The 16,216-nt window shown below is 48.2% G+C and overlaps 7 protein-coding genes across 7 annotated transcripts; 3 read left to right on the plus strand and 4 right to left on the minus strand.

The window, feature by feature from the left end:
• Positions 1-175: 175 nt before the first annotated feature.
• CNBA0750 (hypothetical protein) lies at positions 176-2,277 on the minus strand (the record flags this gene model as incomplete). Its single annotated transcript, XM_772979.1, has 2 exons — positions 176-1,960; positions 2,017-2,277. 2 exons carry the CDS (start codon positions 2,275-2,277, stop codon positions 176-178), a joined length of 2,046 nt encoding a protein of 681 aa, XP_778072.1.
• A 611-nt stretch (positions 2,278-2,888) lies between these two features.
• Positions 2,889-4,295, minus strand: CNBA0760 (hypothetical protein; the record flags this gene model as incomplete). Its single annotated transcript, XM_772980.1, has 9 exons — positions 2,889-2,977; positions 3,037-3,257; positions 3,320-3,330; positions 3,383-3,486; positions 3,549-3,616; positions 3,671-3,758; positions 3,818-3,923; positions 4,018-4,121; positions 4,262-4,295. 9 exons carry the CDS (start codon positions 4,293-4,295, stop codon positions 2,889-2,891), a joined length of 825 nt encoding a protein of 274 aa, XP_778073.1.
• Positions 4,296-4,623: 328 nt separating this feature from the next.
• On the minus strand, positions 4,624-5,910 carry CNBA0770 (hypothetical protein; the record flags this gene model as incomplete). The annotated part of the gene is made up of 6 exons (XM_772981.1): positions 4,624-4,839; positions 4,892-5,104; positions 5,158-5,235; positions 5,296-5,488; positions 5,566-5,667; positions 5,717-5,910. 6 exons carry the CDS (start codon positions 5,908-5,910, stop codon positions 4,624-4,626), a joined length of 996 nt encoding a protein of 331 aa, XP_778074.1.
• A 361-nt stretch (positions 5,911-6,271) lies between these two features.
• Positions 6,272-8,055, plus strand: CNBA0780 (hypothetical protein; the record flags this gene model as incomplete). The annotated part of the gene is made up of 10 exons (XM_772982.1): positions 6,272-6,318; positions 6,380-6,420; positions 6,490-6,575; positions 6,627-6,742; positions 6,796-6,890; positions 6,959-6,972; positions 7,024-7,041; positions 7,102-7,110; positions 7,162-7,661; positions 7,716-8,055. 10 exons carry the CDS (start codon positions 6,272-6,274, stop codon positions 8,053-8,055), a joined length of 1,266 nt encoding a protein of 421 aa, XP_778075.1.
• A 1,362-nt stretch (positions 8,056-9,417) lies between these two features.
• On the plus strand, positions 9,418-11,278 carry CNBA0790 (hypothetical protein; the record flags this gene model as incomplete). The annotated part of the gene is made up of 5 exons (XM_772983.1): positions 9,418-9,470; positions 9,528-10,008; positions 10,063-10,299; positions 10,349-10,675; positions 10,733-11,278. 5 exons carry the CDS (start codon positions 9,418-9,420, stop codon positions 11,276-11,278), a joined length of 1,644 nt encoding a protein of 547 aa, XP_778076.1.
• Positions 11,279-12,329: 1,051 nt separating this feature from the next.
• Positions 12,330-12,848, plus strand: CNBA0800 (hypothetical protein; the record flags this gene model as incomplete). The annotated part of the gene is made up of 3 exons (XM_772984.1): positions 12,330-12,412; positions 12,496-12,625; positions 12,708-12,848. The coding sequence occupies 3 exons, from the start codon at positions 12,330-12,332 to the stop codon at positions 12,846-12,848; spliced, it is 354 nt and encodes a 117-aa protein (XP_778077.1).
• A 326-nt stretch (positions 12,849-13,174) lies between these two features.
• Positions 13,175-15,953, minus strand: CNBA0810 (hypothetical protein; the record flags this gene model as incomplete). Its single annotated transcript, XM_772985.1, has 9 exons — positions 13,175-13,408; positions 13,469-13,620; positions 13,673-14,003; positions 14,062-14,089; positions 14,151-14,243; positions 14,303-14,533; positions 14,588-14,904; positions 14,968-15,477; positions 15,555-15,953. 9 exons carry the CDS (start codon positions 15,951-15,953, stop codon positions 13,175-13,177), a joined length of 2,295 nt encoding a protein of 764 aa, XP_778078.1.
• Between the last annotated feature and the right edge of the window lie 263 nt (positions 15,954-16,216).

Below are 16,216 nucleotides of genomic sequence, written 5' to 3' on the forward strand. Positions count from 1 at the left end.
TAATCGAAGTTAGAAGGACGATACTCTCGATTTACTCAACGATGTTCCGCTTGCATGAGACAGACGACCATCGTTTCTTAACCTGCCACTGTTATTTAAGAGCGCGTAAGTGATAAACTTAAATTATAGCATCTTGGCCAGACAGGGGTGACTTCCAAGCCCATTTTTGGCTGTTTCACAACACACCCTTGAGCACTACTAGCTCATTCTCACACAACGCCACGACCACATCCTTTCCGTCCACCTTGACACATCCTACCCCCAACAACGCTCCCCTCTCTCCACCACTTATGCTCAAAACACCTTGTTGAGCATTAGTCTTGCTTGTAGCTGGGTAATAGATGTACACATTTCCTTGACCAGCGGATGATGAACCAGAGTCGAAAGCGAGCACGGTGGATTGTACCGGTTCAGGATCGATCTTGGGCTTCTTGAATGCGGAGGGGGAAGTTGGGTCGTGGGAGGTGGGGGAGGTGATAAGGTGGCGCACAAAACGGAGGTCATGTTTGCTGGAGATGACAAAGGCAAGTGCCGGGTTGGTGGAGATATGGGTCCAAGGCTTCTTGCTAAGATCTGTTGTTGGGCGGAAAACCAATCCGTCGACAGCTTGCTTAACAATGATACTGTTACCGTCCGATCCATTGATAGGAACGGACAAGACAGAGTTGGTCGACTTGGACCAACTAGCCTTCCCGGACCCAGCCTCAACGTATCCTACAAGCACATCCCTTCCGACTCTGTTTCCCCCACCGAGTTCGCCATACGCACCGCTGCCCTCCCCGAAGTCCTCGCCATCATCCAAGTCAAAATCCATCTCTTCTCTCAAGAGTGCTGGCATCGCAGGGTGCATCATCTCAGGCTCGTCCGGGCCTCGTGTCTTGATGGTATTAAATGTTTCGCGCACAGCAGCAAGAGTTGAGGCAGAGAGTGTCTCGGGCACTTCTTCATAAGCATCATCATCATCTTCGGCAGGAAAAAAGACAGATGGCCAGCGGGTGTTCTCGTCGATCTTCTTTAGATCGACTTCGATGATATGTTTGGACGAGTCAAAGGTCCACGTAGAGGCATCGACGTCTATTGAGGTCCACAGTTGTCTTGTAGGTTTACTCAGCAATTCCATAAGTTGAGGTGATAAATCGGATGGGGTTTGTGAGAGGGTAAAGGAAAAGTTGGTCGAAGTGAAGCCTATATTGATAACTGCTCTGGAAACAGAGTCCGGAACTGGAATGGTCAAGTGTAGATACTCCGCATCTTGCGTCCAGGAGTATGGGTTTCCTCTCGCCTCGTCCACTTCCATGGACTCGTCCTTTTTGTCATTGACGAGAGCAGACTCATCTGCAGGTAGACTTGCACCAAGGCCGAGCCTCGCGATTTTTTCTTCTCTTTCCCTTTTGCTTTTCTCGTCTTCAGTTTCCTCTTGACCTGATTCATCGACTTTTTCTCTGAATTCTTCCTCTCCAAGGATAAGCCAACCATCTTCTTGCCAAGCACACCATACAGGCAAATCCTTGCCTTGCAAAGCCCATTTGACCTCAAGCTTGCCTGGTTGGCTATCCACACCATTGCGGACTGATGGGTTCAGGGAGATTTCAAGCAATTGAAACTGGGTTGATTGAACGGATTTATATCCTACCTTTCCCTGGTTTGGATGAAGAGATCTGGTGAGCAGCAGACGCACATCGCTGTCCGAAAGGTCGTGGTGGGCGCGAAGTAGGAAAGGGGCAGGTTCAACTCCACTTTGTCCGTCCACGTGCAAGTCATATCTTGCTATTATTTCGCCTGTAAAGTTTTCACTTTCGGGGGATGACGATTGAAGGATATAGATGGAGCCGTTGCCTGTTGAGATGGCCCATTGAGTTGAGGAAAGAGGTAACACAGAAGGGAACTCTGATTGTTGTTCAGAGATGGATATAGGTTCAGGAAGGTCTGCAAGCTTAACAAACGTCGGGGTCAAGTCATCCTGTTTTAGTTTGTCAGCTGAAAGTTCAAGAGACAGTGAAACAAGCACAGCCTCACCTGAATGACAAATCCTACCACACCCCATACTTTATCTATATATACCCCTCGTCGTCCAGAGACGCTCAAATGGTCCCATCCTATACGTGAACGGACCTCCTTAAAGCTCAAATGCTGCTGGTTATATCCCATCCGACTCTGGGTAGCCCCAGGTTGGGGCAGAGGGGAAAAGGAGAGGTCAGTGGAGGGATCAAGAGAGCGAAGGCGATAGGTCTCAAATTGAGGGAAAATAAGAGATCGCGTTGATGGAAAGAGGGCCATTCTGGATTGGCGTTGGAGCTTTGTCTGCAAAGATCTACAGGACCAATACCAATATATAGTCAGATGAAAAGATTGAGAATAAATACTAGAGCCAATGCGACTGACACTACTAACTGAAACGAAGACGAAGAGCGAGCAGCGAGAGATATTCCCCGACACATGAGTAGTGACGTAAGGATTCCGTCTTTCGACGGATATTGTGGCAGCTACTAGCTCTACGTACCACGCATCATTAGACTACCAGGACAAAGATTGGAAGCATGTAGAATGCTTTCAACAACTCTCGACTGAGATTCTTTTTCTCCCCAAGGGAGAGAAACTCAATTGAATCCAGATTGATTGGCATAGGGTCGTCTATTATTTATCGGCCAAAGGCCGGTGTATTGCAAAAAAAAAGCTAGAGCTTGGTGTGTGTCATCATCGATATGACAAGGAACCATAGACGAAAAAAGACTCATTGACGAGTCATGTGATTGATTGCAAGCATTACTAGCAGTATGGGATAGTACAGCGCTCAAAGCTGCTTGAGAGGCAAATTTGCATCATACATAACGGGACTATAGATCTGAATGTGCCCTAAGTCTCCATCTTCACTATGTTCATTTTGTAGCTTATTGTTGTTGAGAAGGGACTTGCAAAAGCATGTTGCCATTGGCTGCGGGGACGTAACTGACGTTCTTGTTCTGGGAAAGAGTGTTGGCTGTTCGAGACCAATCATAAGTTGGTCTGCCAGAAAAGTCGTGAAGAGAATAGACATACCAATTTCCCTACTAGTCTCAATCTTCTTAAACTGGATAAACGCATCACCAGCCTTGCTCAAGGCCTTAGATATGGTGTTAGCAGCCTCAGCTTGACCCTCGGCTCGGATGACGGAAGCTTGACGCTCTTGTTCGGCCTTTTCAACAACGAACTTGGCACGTTCGGCGTCTTGCTGGGCAATCTGCTTCTGTTCGACAGCAGAGGTGAATTCCTTGCCAAAGCTAATCAAACAGCATGTCAGTCACGATTCACGTTGTGCGAGAAAAGGTACAGAGGGACGCACGTCATGTGGGTCTAAAAGTGTAAAAGTCAGTGGCGAGCGGACGTGGAAAAAAACCGTACTCACGATAGAAACATCTTCAAGAAGGATGTTGAACTCCTTTGCTCGGTTCAGAAGGTCATCACGGATCCTAGCGGAAACAATCTCTCGATTTGTGATCAATTCAGAGGCTATAAAAGGGACCGCTCGTTAGTCAAGGATCACTCGTCTGAAAATACGAAAATCCCCGCACCATCAAACTGAGCGACGGTAGCCTTCAACACTTCGTTACCAATGGAGGGAAGAACTCGCTCATCGTAGCTATACTAAAGTATTAGCTTCTGCTACAGTGCTTCAAGGAAACGAAAGGCTTACTCAAGACCCAAAGACTGATAGATCTTCGAAAGATGCTCGATGTCCGGTCGAGACATAACACGTAAAGTGAGAGAAACCATCTGCATGTCTACATTAAATATATCAGTTTATCAGAAATAAAATCATGAGATAATAGAAGAAATTTACCCTTGGACCCAGTTGTGGTAGAGATGTTTCGAGGCTTAATCCTCACATCGTACAAAATCGCTCGCTGCAACCAAGGGATCAAAAAGTGTGTACCTTCTCCGGTAGCCTACACACGGATTAATTAATCTAGTATCTTTTTTATTCTAGCGCTTGCACCCATGCATTCCACAGAGGAATTTGTAGGGCTGGGCACCACTCACATCCGGCCTGACACCTGAAAACCGGTCGAACAACACAGCACGGTATCCACCGGGAACATCGTAAAGTGCAGATTGGACGACGGTAGCACCAATAGCAAGAGGGACTAGATTCATAGGAAGACATGTTGTTAGCACAGGCCTGCGTCAGAAGATGAGACCACACGGGAAGTCGGCAGAGATCGGGCGGCAACCTTCCATTCTCCCACGGCCTTGCGAGCCCCAATAATTCAAAAGTTGGACATACCTATCAGCCTGGAAATTCTCTGAGCAGCTGCCATTGTTGATAGTGTTTACACGTGTTTAAGGTAGAAATGAGAGATGTATAGCGAAGACGGAGTGACGGAGGTCGACGACGAGAAAGCGGCCGGCACAAATCAGTGACGATCACGGAGTTCGATGAATCTCCGCGACATAATTGGAGGTTAGAGCCGTCTTGAATAGATGATGATTTTAATACTTCGGACCTTTCCTCCAGTTCAGTAGAAAGACGAAAGGCGATATTGTTTACGATATTGTTTATGCATTGATGCCATTGCCACAAGGTCAAGATTATTGATGCAATCAAATATGACAGTGCCAAGGAAAAGCAGATACACTATGCAATTCTCAAGCAAATTCGAGAAATTCCAAACCGACAATCTCGTTAAGCATTTTTCTCTCAGTCTCCGAATCAAACGGTCCTGACCCGGATGGCACATTTTTCTCCGCCCATGCGTATGATTCGCCGATAAGAGTCTCAGTAAGAGGAACACCTTCGCTAGCAAGAGCCTTGATGATGTTAGCAACGAGGGAGATGGCTTCTCTGCCTTGCGGAGGGATTTCCTGCGAGTGTATCCGTCAGAGTCAATCCTGACTGGGATACTATGCGACTCACGTCATTTTGGTTACTGTAAACACCTTCTGAGTCAAACCCTTCACCACCCTCCCGTCGCGCCTGTGACGTTCCATTGCTCACCCACACGTAACCGTTCAACCCGAGGATAACGTCGACACCTGTAGGGCCACAAGGAGGAGGGATGTGATAGAAATGGGATTTAAGTCGACGGATTAACTGTGGAGGGACGGTCAAGAGAAAGCCGTTACGAAGCTGCCAAGAGCGGTGTAAGTGTACATTTATTGGAATATCGTACAAATACTTACTTTGCCGTACTTCAATGATCGCGTATGTAATGACATGGCTCCATCTCCAAAGAATGCTTGAACTTCAGCAACAAGCAACTATTTCTCGGTCAGTCCTGTAACAGCATACAAATCAGTGGCCATAGCTGAGAAGCTCACATCTCCTTCCGCCAAAAACTCTCTCATCTTCAAAGCGTCTGACTCAATCTTCCTCCTTTGCACACCGCCCGGTAAGTTGACACTTGAGAGCATCAGAACAGCATCTTGACGCCCGTTGGCATCTACACGCCATCGCTGCGCTCCCACTTCTACTATTCGACCGATAACGAGATCTCCAACTTCTGGAGTATATCTGAATTTTCGAAGTCAAAATGTTAGCACGACACAAGGCCATCCTTTCCATATGGATGTTCACAAGGATGTACCCACCTTGAACGAAGTGGCCTGACGGAAATGAGTTTATTTACTCTCTCAATCGTACCGGCGACAGAGGACACGACATTGCTCTCCTCGACATAAGTTCCATGGCCTCTGAAAAATAGCTTAATACGATCCTTAATGGTCATTGGACATCTCTTACCTCATATACTCCTTGGAGCTGGTAATAACCTCTCCGGGGCTAACAATAGACCTTTTGCTAGGTCCAGCGCCACCAAACTCATCTTCGTCGAGATCCATCGCATCGAGTTCCGCTTGGTGCTTGCGATGTGTTGACGGCACAATTTCAGTGAACGCTTGACTAATGGACGGCGCTACTGCTTTTACGCTAAACATTATGGTGGTATCTCTTTTGAATGATTTTTTTGAGGTCTAAAAACGAAGATGAATGTTCTTGGACATTTCAATCTCTCTTCGCAATTCTTGGTCTGACGGACGGCACGGAGAATCGACGTTTATTATTATTGCTGCAAGAAGTTCATGATCCGCGGAGATATAATGAACTCCGTATAGGTGGCAATCACTAATAAGAAATACCACCACCAGCGGGGCGCCAAATGAGTATAGCCAGGGGAGGTTCGTTTGTTTACGTTTCGTTACCAGGGATTAGATTACAGAACGATCTTGTTTCTATACAGCTATCCACAGTATTGTTTCTGCAAGACCACTCTGATCGTGTTGCTCAATCATTATTAGTATGGCGAAAGAGCCGAGAGATCTATTGCTCCTCGTTTGGGTGCACGGGTGCGTGAGGCATTGTGTCCATTCTTCAGCTTCATAGATCATGGCTGATAGTTTTTATCAGTTTCAAGGGAAACGATGTAACCTTTGAGACTTTCCCAGGACGTGCGTTCATTTCTCAAACCCTTGCATCATGTTGCATGACTCTCTGATCAATTTCATTCGATTGAGTAGGCATCTGTCACCTTCTGCGGGCTACTCATCCTTCCCTTCGAGTCGAATCGCGGGTATTTCCAATGTATCAAACACGGGGGGAACTGGTAAGAAGATACAGATTAAGTAGGCAGGTAATGACTCTATTGTCGCTGTAGCTTGCGGCGACCTTAGCCTTCGTCGATTGGCTCACGGAACTGGTGGTGAACCTTGAGAACGATCATGGACAAGGAGGCGGAGCGGGTAAAGCAAAGGTGGTTCTAATGGGGCATTCGTAAGTAAAAAGACCCAAAAAAATCCGAAAGACAATGTCTAACTGAATGCTAGCATGGGAGGACTGTTGTGTGCAGACACTGTGAGAGATATCGCTGCGAATACGAGAGAAGGTGATCCGATGTGGCCGCGGGTAGTGGGAATTATCGGTAAATCAACATCAACATTATCGTCCCTCTGTATGATTTGCGCTGATCAGAAAGACGGTGGTCATTAGCTTTTGATACTCCAGTGAGTGTATGGAGCCATTCAGATAGTCCAAAACTAACGCACCTGTCCTAGTATCTTGGTTTACATCCTGTAAGTCTTGCCATATTTTCATCCTCTAACCATGCTCATTGCCGCCCTTCACAACCATAGCATACTTTCGTAAGTCGCTTGTCTTTTATATTTAAACACCTCTCACTTTCGAACGCACAGAAACACCACCTCACCCAGGCTGCTTCTTACTTCGATCAAGCTCGCAGCATAGCCTCCACAATCGGTATGGTGTCGCCAACATCATTTGGTCTTGGATTCGGGAACTCTGGCAAGAAGACTGAAAGTACAACCTCAGAGGCAGGTTTCTCAAAACCCCAACCCTCCGCATCGACAAAGGGCAAGAAAAAGGAGACAACCACCACCGTTTCAGACATGTCTACTTCCGCGGAGCAGCAGGCAGCTACTTCAAAATCTTTCTGGTCAAGTCTATCGTCTGTACCATCCCCTTCAAGCAAAACCCTGTATGGTCTCGGTGCTGCGGCGTTGGGTGCTGCAGCGCTTGGGACAGCTTACTACAGGCGAGAAGATTTCATAACGGGGTGGCGCTGGGGTTATGATCACATGACATTTGTGAAGAACTTATGGGATGAAGATGGATCGCGGAAGAGGTTAGAGGCCATCGATGCGTTGGTACGGGAACAAAACGTCTTATACAGGAAGTATGTGGATGTGTACAGCTTCTTGTGGGAGGGTCTGCTGATGCATGACGGCAGTTACTACACCCATCTTCCGGTCGAACCCCCTGTTCACTTAGTTGGCCGAACATTCGCCATTCTTCCACCAGCCTCGCATCCCCTTTTCCCGCTGTGGCGTCCCGCCACAAATTCTCTCGCCAAAGATGAAGTTTCCGCGCATATGGGCATGTTTAATCCAAAGACGAACGACGGGTTCTATGATTTAGGCTTGGCGGTTGTGAAAGAGATCGGGGAGAGAATTGAATCGGAAGGTGTGGGGAGGAAGGAAGGGTTGGAAGAGAGGATGGATGAAGATGGAGAAGGAGTCTGGAGGATTGAGAAAGATAAGGATGGAAAGGAGATCTGGGTGGAGGCTTAGACATGAAAACTGCGCTTGTGGCGAAGTGTATTCATTTTGACGCTGTTTCGGTCTCAGTTATCTAAACCAAACAAGATCCGAGGGGCTTGTTGAAATCAGGAGAGGCAAGTGCGTCCCCGGTCTGCTTGGGAGATGCTAATCAACGACCATGTCAGGCGTTACATATTTTGTGAACGGACTCTCATTGCCTTGATTGTGGTGGGAAGTCTCGTGTCTCAGCTCCATTCAGAGCATTAGAGGAAAAGGAATGTTTGAGCACGCTTCGATCATATGTAAGCGCTAAGCAAATGGAGTTTCCCAGAGAACAACAAAAACAGACCTTTTCCGCCGCGAGTGGCAGTCGATTTAGAGAATGAAATTCAGGGTCTGACGGAGATGACCAGACTTATGTTTACTGGGAAGTAGCATGGCAGTAGCCCATTTTCCTTGGGTAAAGATGCAATGAGCAGAAAGTGTCAACAAAGCTTTGTGCATGCAAAATATTATGTTGACGGCGGTTCATTCTATGATGAATCATGGAACTCAAAGTAAGAGAACCAAGCAAACAGTATAATTGAGTAATCCTAGTAGTATTCCGTTGCCTTCTTTTACGGGCAGCTCCCCACCACTCGTTCGCAATTACGAGACATCCTCGGCCGGCTAGGAGCCAGTAGTTGCTTAGTTAGTGGTGATGATCACTGCAGCTGAAGCGTAGAATGACCAGTTTTGCCTGTCTTTAGCTTCTTGATATTTAGTTATCATGGCATGCTACAAGTATTCCTCTCATTTATTTTTACAGAATTTGTCACCTACAGTTGCTATTATAGCTGCTTTGTTGACTTAACGTATGCATTCATCGTTGCCTGCTGGCCAAAAGATGGAAAAAGAACACCGAAGGAGGCGTGGATACTGAATGATCAACCTCCACCTCTCTCCTCCAGCCATGACGAAGGAACTGTCACCAGGCACGGTTATCAGATGAAGATCACGCATCATGTAGCACGGGGACCTGTCATGTAGTACGGGTGGTGCTTGACGTCAGTTATTTTTGTTCCATGTAATCTCGCTCCATCTTCTTGGTTACGCAAAGCTTTTTATGCCAAAATACTCCTCCCTAGCTTGCCGGGTATGGGTTCTACCCGTTGATGTGGACTCTAATATGGAAGCGTTTGCGGTGCTACTACAATGGTCTGCCCAATGCCGTTCACTCATCACGTCATATGCTCTCTTTTCCGAAACGTCATTTATAGAACATCCCCCCGCCTGTGACCTGTCACACCGTATATAAAGATTGCAGGTGACTTGTCTTTTGTCTTCTTTACAATCTTCTGAGTATCCAAGAAATTATCAACATCTTAACAAACAGATACAAAATCCACGAACATGTCTGGAATCACAAACAAGCTCGAGAACAAGGTTGACAAGACCTTCTTCAGGTGAGTTGAATCCATTCAACTTCACATTCAAACGTTGATGCTCATAAATAGTCATAGTGGCGGCCCCGGTACTACAGGCCGAGAGCCGTTCGAAGATAGCACAACTTCTGGTACCACTGGTACCCACTCCTCTAACACTACCAACCCGGCTACCTCTCTCCATGGCGGTATCACTCACGATGAGAACGTTCGATCTGGCATGGGCGCCACTGGCACCCCCGACAGAACAACGGGTAGCACTGGCTCTTACACTGGCACTGGTGTTGGCAACGAGAATATTCCCGCTCCTCATAGCTCTAGCACCGGTACCAACGTTCCCGGCACACACACTGGTGGCGGTGCACCCATCGGGGCTCAGGGTACTTCATTTGGCCAGACTGGCGAGCAGCGCGGTGTTGGTGGGGTAACTGCTGGCGGTGTTACTGGTAGTGGTAATCCTACTCATGCTGGTTATGGTTCTGGTGCTACTACTGGACTCGACTCTTCTCGACATGGTCAAGGAATCGGCTCGGGTACCGATAAGCACTCTTCAACAGGCGTAAGTTGATATCTTTCTCTGTCAGGTAGCATGTTGACTGACTTTGTAATCCAGTATGGTGCTCATGAATCTAGCTTTGCTCCTCCTATTTCTTCCACCACTGGTTCTGGTGCTAAGGTTGCCGACTACGGCACTGGCTCCCACACCAGTTCTCACCACACTGGCGCAGCCGCTACTGGTGCTGCCGCCGCTGGTACTGGTGCTGCCGCTTATGGCCACCATGAGAACAAGCACGCCGGTTCTGGCCATACTGGCTCACATTCCCACGATACCTCTGGTAACCACGGCGTTGTAAGTTTTCTTGCGTTCCCCACCCCACATAATCATTAACAGCGGGCAGGGTACAACCGACTCTTACGGCTCTGGTCTCCCTAGCGCGCTCGATAACAAACAGTCTGTCGGTGCTGGTGCTCGAGACAGCCGTGATAGGACTGGTCACCTTGAAGAAGGATCCGCCCTATACGAGCGATCTACAGACCAAGGACCTGTTACTGGCGGTGCTGCCAACACCGACAAGTTCGACACTGACAAGCCGAGAAACACTTCTGGTTTGACCGGCCACGGTACAGGCAAGACTCACAACTATGACGGTACCTCTTCTAGAACTGCCCCTCACAGCGGTACTGAGGACCCGTATAAGCAACAGTCTGGCGGTGCTGCGGGTATTGTAAGTTGATATAACTCAGATAACCTTGTTTTCCCAGCCACCACTAACGCCAACTAGTTTGCCACTTCTGACAAAGACTTCACCTCCAACACCGACCGTCTCGGCAAGGGCGCTTACCACGACGATCAGGGTCTCTTCAAGGACAACACCAGTGGTCCCGGCGGCCGAAGCGCCCTTACTGGTCGAGAGGGTAATTACGAGAAGAACCCTATTAGCGGTGTAGAGAGTGCCGGTCAGAAGCATCACACTGGTGCTACATCTGGCGCTGGTACTGGTGCCACTGGAGGCGCCGCCTACGAAGCTGAAAAGGCTGAAAACAAACTCGCTGGCAGCCACTCTACCACCGGTGCTTATGACACTCCCACTTCCTCTCACGGTATTGCCGGCCGCGATGGTACCACTGCTACCACCGGCCAGTCTGGCTACGGTACTGGTGACAGGACTGGTACATACAACGAGACTGGTACCACCGGCACTCACTCTAGCTCCACCGGAGAGTCTGGTACTGCCATTGGTGGCCACGACACTGATACAGGCAGGACCACTGAGGGTACACATGAGAAGAAGGGTATTATTGAGAAGATCAAGGAGGCTATCCACTAATCGTTGTAATAATTTGGTGGTTGATTGTTGGATGAGATTGTCCTGAAATAATCAGAATCGTAAGAAGCAAACAAACAAACAAACAACAAACATGTAGCTTAGGAATAGGCGGATTGAATGTATTATTACTTGTCTCTCAAATCTTTCAGTCCAGTCGTTGTCTTCTCGCGCATTAATGGAAAGCTAACTTACCATGTCAGGAGGATGAGCTTTCGTCCTGCCGACGTCGTTGCTGCTGATTACCTTGTTCCGTCTTTGATTTCGTTCTTTGCAGTTTAAATAAACGCCATATATCTGCTCAATCCAGTACACTACTCAATCTCTGGGGTATCCTGATACATCCTGCTTGTATTATGGCCGGTCGTTAGTAGGGGTTCTGTGGCAAGAAGAAGACTGAACAAGCGAAATCTTTTCCATCACTTGATTATAATAGGTACCTAGCTCTGCAGAACGTATGAGCTCCTTAGTGGTCAATATCTTAGTCACTTTGCTTGAACTTTTGCACGGTATGGTTGAGAATAATAATCAATAGGAGTCCCCAAGTCGTAGCGCCCCTACAGTTGTATTTCCCAGGAAAGCGGCTGCTCCGTCCAAGCCTTAAATAAGAGTAAAAGTACCAAGCTGAACAACTGTTCTGTAGATTTGTAGGTTCATAACCACCTTCTCTTTATTGGGCCTGTGGTTTCCTCCTCTAATAATGTCATAGTCATGCACCGTATCTTCTACTAGTATACGTACTAGTTATTTGTTCGCCCGTCGGTCATAGCATGAAGGATTGGCTCTGCAGTGGATTGGCTGCACTCGTGTAGGCTCGACACAAGCCCCTCGACGGACATTGGCTCGTCTCCGAGACTTGTGTCGAGCCTAGCACTCGGCGGGCGCACGCCACAAGGGAGAGAGAAAATAATTCCGCGTGTGGCACTCCGTCTGCCGTTTCCGGCCACCGATTTCATCCACCACCCACTCAGCAGGGTCATCACCAGCATACACATCCTCCATCTTACATCTTACATCTCTTTCTTTTTTGTTCCTTTTTCCCTAATCGGCCAGCATGTCAGCACCTCTTGGAAACGCCGCTGCTCAACAAACAACCTCCAAGTTCCAGGCTTTCCTTAACCACCCAGCTGGACCCAAGTATGTCTATCTCGAAACGACATTTTTGTGGGGAATGATGGCACACTAAGAGTTAATTACTGACAAGAGTGTTTGTATTGCAGGACCATCTTCTTCTGGGCTCCTATCGCAAAATGGGGTCTCGTGCTTGCTGGTGTCAAAGACCTTTCTCGTCCGGCTGAGAAGTTGAGTGTGTCACAAAATGTTGCTCTTGCGGCGACTGGTTTCATTTGGGTGGGTCTCGTCTTTTCATGGCTTCTAATCATTCGGAATGATATCGGGTAACGAATTTGCTAATATTAATCCATATGTACAGGTGCGATACTCTTTCGTCATCACCCCTGTCAACTACTCCCTCGCTGCCGTCAACTTCTTCGTTGGTTCCACTGGTGTCGCTCAGCTTTATCGAGTGTGGGATTACAGGAGGAAAAATCCTGGAGCCGTGTCAAGCGCCTAACGATAAGAGCTGCTCAAGGGGATAGTAGATGGAGTTGGGAGATTAGACTTGTTGTAGGGTACCCATACCCATCGGCCAATTGTCATGAACTCGCGTCGAACGCCTTGATGGCCCTAAAAGGATCACTACTGGTCATTGTGGTGAAATAAGTCGAAGAGAGATCATCTACAGGTGTTAATCGTTGACTGTCAGATAGATTTGAATTTCAAATTGCTGCAGTCACATATAGGGCTACATGTTCAAAAACCAATCACTAATAGCTACTGTATTTATGCAGTAGACAGTTATTCTTGGCACCCATTGTCTTCTCCAAGGTCAACGCCATCTTACAAAACCTCCCACCTCTGTCTGCCGATACTGATCAACCTCGTAAATAACCCCTCTCGCCTGCCAACTCTTCGGAAATGCATCGTCTCTCCATCATCCTTCGGAGCATCAGGACCGGCGGCAAATTCTTTCGCCTGTTGCACTCCTGATTTGAAGCGAATGGTCAAGCCCAATCCTTCTACATCCGCGCCGGAAGCCCAGCCAAGCGCCATACGAGGCATAGAAACGTGGCTCTGAAGGAGAAGTCAGAATCTAAATATGATAGGATGGACTGGGAAATGTGGCCGACTCGCCTTTTTAATTTCGACGATGTCATCGACAGGTCGTACAAAATGCGCTTTTGTACCGGAAACGGGAACAAAACTGATTGTAGGCATGGAGATGCCCTCTTCTCTACTGTCAATAATAATGTGACCAGAGGTACCGTTGAGTTTTGCGGGGTAGGCTACAGCACTATCAGTGGAATCGCGCAGATCGGTGCCAATCGACACACGTACAATCAATGTTACCATCATCCTTAATATTACCTCGGAACAGGACTTTATCCACCTTATCTCCAATCTTCCCCAACTTTATTAGCTGCCCCCCAAGCCACTCGTACCACCAATCCTCCATACTCACCTGTTTCCTTGCCCCATCGACCTTGACGTCTCCTCTAAATCCCGCCATGTGTTTTCCGGCACTCTTAAAGACACCTGTAATGTGCGACTTAGTCTTGTGCTTGGTCTTGGCAGCTACCTCTGCGGTAGCACCTTCTTGTGCGGCTTCCAAGACTTCGGCGTCGTCATCCGCTGTGACCGCAGCGGGTGTAGTGTCTTTAATTGCTTCCTATTGGGAGTGAAGGTGTGTTAGTGGGTATAAGTCAAGGCTGTGACTTTTTGCTTACTTTGGGAGTACCTGAAAGAGGGGGAGGACTAGATTTGAGTTGAGAAAGGTAAGTGTGTGAATGAGGAGAGTAGCAAGCGCATGACTCACGGAGGTCGAGGCAAGGGCTTGCCCAACGCTTCTGTGACCCTCAGCAAGTGCAAGGTCAACTGAGTATCGGTAGGGACGCGAGACAGAATCGAGCTTTCATTGAACCAGAGTCAATTCTCACTTCTCAATAGAGCATTTTGAAGACGACTCACTTGCGCATGTCCAACAGTTCTTGCCAATTGGGAACGACTTCGACGAATTTGTTAATTCCCTTGATGATCAAGGGCTGACCCCACATGCCGACACCAAAACCCAATGTCGCCAATCGGCCAAAAACCCAGGCGGGGACAAAAGTAAGAAGAAAAGCAGGAGGAATGAGGAAGGCGCCAGCAATCTTGAACCTGGCGAAATTGTCGGGGTAAGGGCCTGGAGGGGAAAGAGCACTATGAAAAGTTAAGACCATTATATTCTGCCGCTCAGTAATTGCGAGAGCTTACTTGGCGAATCGCTCGATAGAATCCGCAACGGTTCCCAAACCATCCTCTGACAGCTTGGTCATTTTTGAAACCATCTCATCCCTTTTCCTCTTCGCTTCCCTTTGAGCCAACTTCTTCTTCTCCTTATCATTCAAGGGCTCAGCGGGCGTGATTTTCTCACCACCTATAACAATATCGGCAGATTCGAGGCCTTGGGGTTTGCCGTCAACGGGGGCAGTCTCGACGGCAGCTTCGTCCTCCGAAGATGATGACTCGGGTTCCTCCTCTTTCTCACCGACGTTGGAGTTCCCAGCCTCTTTACCCTTCTTCTTGCCATCCTACGACCAATAAATGATTAGCGCTTCATATTGCTAGACCTTCCGATGGTTTAGGGCACTTACAAAGAGCAATCTGGTGGTGAAAGCCTTCAAAATCGAGGTAGCTTCAAAAGCCTGTTCCTCAGCCTGTTCTGCCTTGGTCCTATGTACTGTCTTTCCATCGATGTTTCCCAAGAGACTTTCGTCTCCCTTCTGGTTGGTGGGGTCGGTAGCACTAGGCGGCGTGAATGGTGCAGGAGGCACCGGTGGGAATAGGAATCGCCTCGTGCGAGGGAAACAGACCAAGATGGATAAGAAAATCATAATTGCGGCAACAGCGTAGCCAAAAATCCAAGCAGTGAAGTACACCACACAATACGTCCCAGTTCTCCAACGCTCTTCGGGAGACCAAGACATGAGGCGCTGAAGCTCGCGTGCCCCTCGTAGAGACGAAGGGCCTACGGCGGCAATACAACGCTCGAGGTTGGAACGGAGCACATCTGTGTGGGAGGGGAGGTTCGGAAGTGTAGAGGGACGAAGGTCAGGCTCCGCAGCGGGAAGGTTACGAGCAGGGTGCAGGACATGGGTAATTTGCTGGGAATGCGTAGTCAGCCCTGTCCCAATTCATAATTCTGTAACAGCCAAATCGGGAAGAACGAAAAAGCACTCACTACATCGAACCGTCGAAGCATGGCCCAAAGACGGTCATCTTCGAGACCAGCCACTACCGTTCCCTGCGGCTTCTCGCCCTTCAAATCCCTCTCTTCAGCTTTGGTCTTTTCGACTTCCCTCTTAATGACCTGAGGATGCTCTTCTTTGATGGCTTCTTTCTGCTCCTCCGGGTGGGTAGCAGGGTTGGTAGGCAAAGCAGTAGGGGCAGATTCCTTCGATGGCTTGTTAGGGTCTATCGACGCAGTGGGAGCCTGAGTCTGCGCCTCGGGATTGTCAAGTGGCGCTGTAGGAATGGTCGTGGACGGGGCATCTGGAACGGGGATTTCGTGAGCCTCTACCGGCTGTTGAGCAGCAGGCGGTGCTGGCGGTATTGGCTCGGCTGTAGGTGAGTTTGACATGACTTGTGTTGTTGATGGCAAGGAGAGAAATGAGGATTCGCAGTTGACAAAAATAATAAATGGCTACGGCGTCTCACAGGCAGCGGAATTCAGGAGCCACCTATGATCAATATCAGTTCAGCGGAAGGCTGGAATGACGTCATTACGTCATACCTTCAAGTCAATTCCCTCCTATTTTGTTTTTTCGGAGTTTGGGAGCAGTCCGCCTATGGCGTTGTTCCGCCGCAATAATTAATTAATCAAGGATTCTACATTTGTCCTAT

Source organism: Cryptococcus neoformans, chromosome 1 (assembly GCF_000149385.1).
Source record: "Cryptococcus neoformans var. neoformans B-3501A chromosome 1, whole genome shotgun sequence".
Taxonomy (NCBI): domain Eukaryota; kingdom Fungi; phylum Basidiomycota; class Tremellomycetes; order Tremellales; family Cryptococcaceae; genus Cryptococcus; species Cryptococcus deneoformans.